The 6109-nt window shown below is 40.2% G+C and overlaps 1 protein-coding gene across 1 annotated transcript; it reads left to right on the top strand.

Moving 5' to 3' along the window:
- Positions 1 to 3180: 3180 nt before the first annotated feature.
- LOC141631840 (ATP-dependent DNA helicase pfh1-like) lies at positions 3181 to 5271 on the top strand. Its single transcript, XM_074444461.1, has 3 exons — positions 3181 to 3635; positions 4085 to 4272; positions 4466 to 5271. The coding sequence occupies exons 1-3, from the start codon at positions 3181 to 3183 to the stop codon at positions 5269 to 5271; spliced, it is 1449 nt and encodes a 482-aa protein (XP_074300562.1).
- Positions 5272 to 6109: the final 838 nt, after the last annotated feature.

The raw sequence follows: 6109 nt of genomic DNA, 5'->3' as shown, positions 1-6109 counted from the left end.
CATAGATCCTAATTATACACTCTAATTAAAACATATTATCTCATAATATGTTCATTTAGTGATCTATGTAACATGCATGCAAATATAAAAGCATAAAAATAAAGATGGAGGAAAAATAATTTCCTTACATTGATATTTATGGTAAAAAGGGGCACAAACTAGATCACCTATCTAGTGTGTTCTTGAGCTAAATAAAGATGGATGATCCTCCTAGAAAAATCTTCAAAAAGAAAGTCTCTTTCAAGTTGCACCCAAGAACAACACCCAAAATATTCTTACAAGTATTAACTAGATACTTGTAAAATTAACCCTTGATAATATGTGAATATTACTAAAGAAAACTTAGTAATTATTTTGTTTACCAACAACTTAGTAAATAATGGGTTTTATTATTTTAGAGAGATGAGAGAACTGCACATGCAAATGTTCAAAGTGTAGTGTATAAATGAATAACAATTGGAGTGTATAAGGGGGAAAGTGGCGGATGGAGTGAGGGAGTGATTTTTTCTTATTTTTTTGTCCAAATCATTATTACATGCATAATGATCACATGACAACTTATGAAAGAAAAATCAAGCAGAGTGAAATGATTATGATCATCCACTACACTCTATTTACAAGGTCCAATGTCCCATTTACGGGTCCAATTTGGTTCTTATACTTGTCGCACAAATACGTGTAAATTTTATTTAAACATCGTATTATGTTTAAATGCTTCCAATTAATTTCGTCCACATTACTCCGTAAATATACGTGTACCGCTACACATATTATTTACGTACTAATATTAATCACATTAATCAATTAGTACAATTTTAGTGAATTAACAATTAATTAACTAAAACCCGTCTCCCAAAATTTATTATTCAATTATCGCATAATTAAATAATATCTGCCGTGCCTCGAGTTCGCAACTCTAAATCTCTCTAAAATAATCGACTAACCTTTTAGTCTATAAATCAAGGGACTAAATAAATTGTATCTCATACAATTAATTAGTTATAATCGGGGCCAGTTGATCACCGCTGTCTCACGACAATAACGTCAAACTCTAGTTAGCCAACCATTATCGATTTACGTTAATCAACTAATGAGGATCAAATAATTAAATATCTTGATGATATTACTTTAATGAGATTTATTATGTAAACGCACTATTGTGGAGGACACTAACTCCAACAGTTCCCTTCTGCGTTAGTCAGGCTATACACCTTCCCTGATGAAGATGTCGTTCACTTCCAAAAATTTGGAAGAATGTATAATAATCTCTTTGCATTCCGCTCAATTGGTGGAAATATTGACGTGAGCACACAGAAAGGTATATATGTCTTTAAGCTACATGGGAACATGGCCAAATATATCATCATGTACCCACTTTCCTACCTAATGACGGTAGACCGAAATATATACAACTATATTTTTATGATGGGTAACATGAGGCGCTTAATCGAACAGGCTGCTTTCCAGAGGTAAGAGCGGATATAGCAAACACCATTATGCAAATTACCCAGACAAACCCTTATGCGCGTCTTTTTCGGTCCCTCAAAGAACTACCTGTTAGTGAAAATACCCAAATATTGCTTAACCAGGATACAGTCTTGGACCAACGGGCTTATAATGCACCCACGTCTAACGAGGTTGCCGTTATATGGGCTGAAAGTTCATCATCTAGCGAATCTAATAACCCGCACATAACTGTCACCGTAAAGAAGAATAACCGGATAATGCACTACTATGGCTGTTATGATCATTTGCTATATCCAATGCTTTTCTCGGCCGAGAAATGCGGATAGGTGCAAGGGCTAAGGAAGATCGGCTCGTAACCGGGTACTAGAGGACCTAACCCACAGAACAGTGCGGCCTTAGAACCCGCCCAAACGGTAGAAGGCCTTCTAGAATATGAACTTATCCGTATGTTTATTCGCAATGCAGTAGTTTACAAAGTTACTTTTTAAGTTAATGATTTTCAAATATACTATGCCCAGTATACTAACTTTATGATAACATGCGTTATAATAGGTACAAACGAAAGCTATGGACCAAAGTAAAAGGTGATATCATGCCGCCAGTATTACAGCTACAAGTTACAAAACCGACCCAGAAATATGCTCCTTAGAACTGGCCGCTGTTTACAGCAGTATGTGGTAGACATGTACGTTAAAATTGAAAACACCAGGCTTGATTATTTCAGGAATAATTAGGAAACCATTAGGGGTGAACTATACCAGGGGATCATTGACACTGGCGGAACTGGTGAATGTCATGCAGCAAATGTCGGCACAAGAGTAATTTTACCACCAACGTTCTTGGGGGGCCCTCGGGACATGAAGAGATGGTATCTCAATTCGATGGCCCTTGTGCATAGGTTTGGCAAACTTGATTTATTCGTCATTATGACGTGGAATGCTAGCTGGACTGAAATAAAGGACCAACTAGCCCCAGGAGAAGTGGCACAAAATAGGCCAGATTTGGTGGCCAGGGTGTTCCAGGCTAAGCTCTTGGCTCTAAAAAAAAAAATTGTGGACAAGCATGTATTCGGAGAGGTGGCTACTTATGTATAAGTGGTTGAATTCCAAAAAATAGGCCTTCCTCATCTGCACTTCCTCATTATCCTGAAAGACGGGTATAAGCTAAAATGCCTGGCTGATTACGATAAGTTTGTGTCGGCTGAAATTTCAACAATGGCTAACCCTTCCCTCCGTGCCACCGTTTTCAAGCACATGATGCACGGTCCTTGCGACAAACTGAATCCTGAATGTTCCTGCTTGAAACATGCTAAGACGTCTGGCCGTTGTAAATATGAGTACCCTAAGTCTTTCACACCAACCACTACAACTAATATTGCAGGCTATCCCGAGTACAGAAGATAAGATACAGGCGAATCAGTGCTTATCCGGAAGCACCTGTTGGACAACAGATGGGTCATACCTTATAGCCCCTACCTATTAGCACTATTTGACTGTCACCTTATTTCGAGGTATGCTAAATAATGCACGTAATGAAATATCTGTACAAGTATATATACAAAGGCCACGACAAGATATCTTTCAGTGTTAAGGATAACGATTATCCTAAAGCACTTGATGAAATAGCACAATTCCAGTCAGGATGGTGGGTATCTCCTTATGAAGCGGCATGGAGAATATTTGGTTTTGATCTATTTAAAGTCACCCACCAGAGATGCCTCTGCCAAACATGCAGACAATACGCTTGAGGCCAACCGATAACCTTGCAGCTGTTCTTGCATGTGAGAAGAAGAGTCGTACGCTGCTAACTGAGTTCTTCAAGGAGAGTGGAACCGAGGGTTGCCCCAAAATTTTATATGGGGAATTTTCAGAGCACTACCGCTGGGACACTGGTTCACGTACCTGGATAAAAAGGAAGAACGAGATTATTGTAATTGGTAGGCTTTTCTTTGTAGCACCAGCAGAAGGTGAAAGATTTTTCTTGCGCCTACTGCTATTACACATCCGAGGGCCTACATCATTCGAATCGTTGCAGACAGTGAACGGGTACAAATGTGCAACTTTACAGGAAGCTGCATTGCGACACAGGTTGCTCGAAAACGAAGATGCGGCTGAATTGTGTATGGCAGAGGCATGCACAGGTCAAATGTCGGCAGCTCTGCGATGCCTGTTTGCTACATTGCTCATATTCGCACAACCAAAAGACCCTTCCCTGTTATGGGAGACGCATTATAAATCATTGTCAGATGACTACAGCTATATATATCCACACTAGGCACAAAAAGTTAAGCAAATGACAGCTAGATCAATCGAACGGTATTTGGAAGCGATGGGCAAGTCCCTAGCAACCTTTGGTCTAGAGCACCTGGACACATGCATCGATGAATAAATAAGGGGTTCCAGGGATATCAGTGATGCACCAATACCAGAAGTGTGCAAGTTATGCAAGGCGCAACTAAATGCCGCCCAACATGAGGCATTCACCACAATTATGGAACATGTACGTACATCGAGGCCTGGGACGTTCTTTATAGATGGGTCAGGTGCAAAGGGTAAAACCTAGCAACGTCGGGCATTGCTGCATCCAATATACCTTCTGGCCGAACAACCCATTCCAGGTTCAAAATTCACATTTATTGTGATGTTTCCCTTGCATGCGACGTTCCTAAACAAAGTAGCCTGGCAGCATTGATTATCGCAATACGCCTGATAATATGGGATGATGCCTCAATGGAGAAGGGACAGAATGTAGAGTCTCTTGACCTACTTCTTAGGGACTTATGTGTTTTAGACAAGCTTTTTGGAGGTAAGGTTATCGTGTTTGGGGGGGGGGGGGCTTCCAGAAACACTCCCAATACTGCCCCTCAGGTCACAACGAGAAGTCGTTGAGGCTAGTCTGGTAAGCTCACCTATTTAGACGAAGTGAATCAAATTTAAACTAACTGAGAACATACGTGCACAAGCTGACCCTGAATTTGCACAATTTCTGCTTGTGCTAGGGAACGGAACATTACAATCAAAAGAATCTGAGTATATCAGCCTCCCAGATGGGATGGTAAGGGACCCGGAATACGGCAGCCCAGACCATATATGCAAACTGGCAACACTCATGTTTCCGGAATTGGATCTTGATACATTTGATTCCGAAATCTTTACAACCAGAGAAATACTAACCCCGCTAAACGACGACGTGGATGCCAGAAACAGTGTCCTAATTGAAAAGTTTCCCAGTCAGGCGGTTACCTACAAGAGTCACGATTCAATGCTAGATGACAATTGTAAAGTCTACCCTGTAGAGTTTATCAACAAGCTTAACCCTGGTGGAATGAGGCCTCACGAGCTTATTTTAAAGGAAAAATGCTCTGTAATTCTTCTCCGGAATCTCCGACCATCATTTAGCCTCTGTAATGGCACCCGAATGATTTGCAAGAGGTTTTTACATGACTCAATAAAATGCGTTATTATGGTCGGCCATCACAACGGAGAACACGTGTTCATACCACGAATCAAGCTCAGGCCAGCAACTACGGCTAACTACCCCTTTCAGTTTCAGAGGAATCAGTTTCCTTTAAAGCTAAGTTTTGCAATGACCGTCAACAAATTCCAGGGCCAAACTTTAAGTCAGGTTGTTGTATACCTTCCACGACCATGCTTCTCTCACGGGCAGCTATATAACGCATTATCCAGAGCCCACAAAGCAAGCCAAGTGACTGTAATTGCAACACCAGGGCCTGAGGGAGTTCCATCGACTTTTGTAAAGAATGTTGTCTCTTACGATGTGCTTTCTCTTGCTGGAACCGCCTAACCAACCTGCCATAACAAGGTCTGCTTGCAATCAAAATTTTATACACGTACATTTTATTGACCCTCACGCACTCTGACTTTCACTTACAATCACAACTGATGCGTGTTTTTTTTTTCATTTTTGTAATATTTTTAAAATCTGCAGATTTAGGCAGACCGACGACAACCACTCCAAATTTTTTTGGGAAGCCACAATATGTGTAGATGTTTCTGCGGCTGAACAATGGTATGTGTGGAAATACTTCAACTTTACACTAGATGCCCCTGCAGTGTGCTATGGCCCCATCCACATTCAAATGTGCGTCCACATACTATCTGGCCCTTGTACTTTTCGCTGTTATTTTTACACTACTCTTGTAGTTTTATTCGCCACACTTGCATATGTTCTTTGATCGGAAAAGGTTGTTCCAGTGTGTTACGAGTTTTATTTATGCTCCTCGCGCAAGTGAATGATTTCTCGTTGTAATATACAAAAGGGTCGAACCTAAAGGACGGAAATTGTGGCACTAGGATTACTTGTTTATAAGCTAGTTTAGTTCGGTCTAAAAAGGAGGTGGTTTGAGTTCTAAACTAGTGATTAAAATATAAACTAAAGCAAGTAGGAATTAAACAATGATTAAGATGGTTTAAAACGATGATTAAGAAATACTAGGACGGTCGGGTTCACCCAAGTAGCATGGAGAGGGGAAATAGGCATGGACTAATACTTATCTAGGTTGTTACAATATGTAGAGTCTAATCTCTCGATGTAAATTCTACACTTAAGCCAAGATTAACCAACTTACTCATTCAATTAATCTAACTAAAAACTTGTTATCAAATCCTAGTTACTACTCACT

Source organism: Silene latifolia, chromosome Y, assembly GCF_048544455.1.
Source record: "Silene latifolia isolate original U9 population chromosome Y, ASM4854445v1, whole genome shotgun sequence".
NCBI classification, from domain to species: domain Eukaryota; kingdom Viridiplantae; phylum Streptophyta; class Magnoliopsida; order Caryophyllales; family Caryophyllaceae; genus Silene; species Silene latifolia.
The sequence above is the reverse complement of the archived record's forward strand: the minus strand, read 5'-3'. Positions and strand labels throughout refer to the sequence as shown.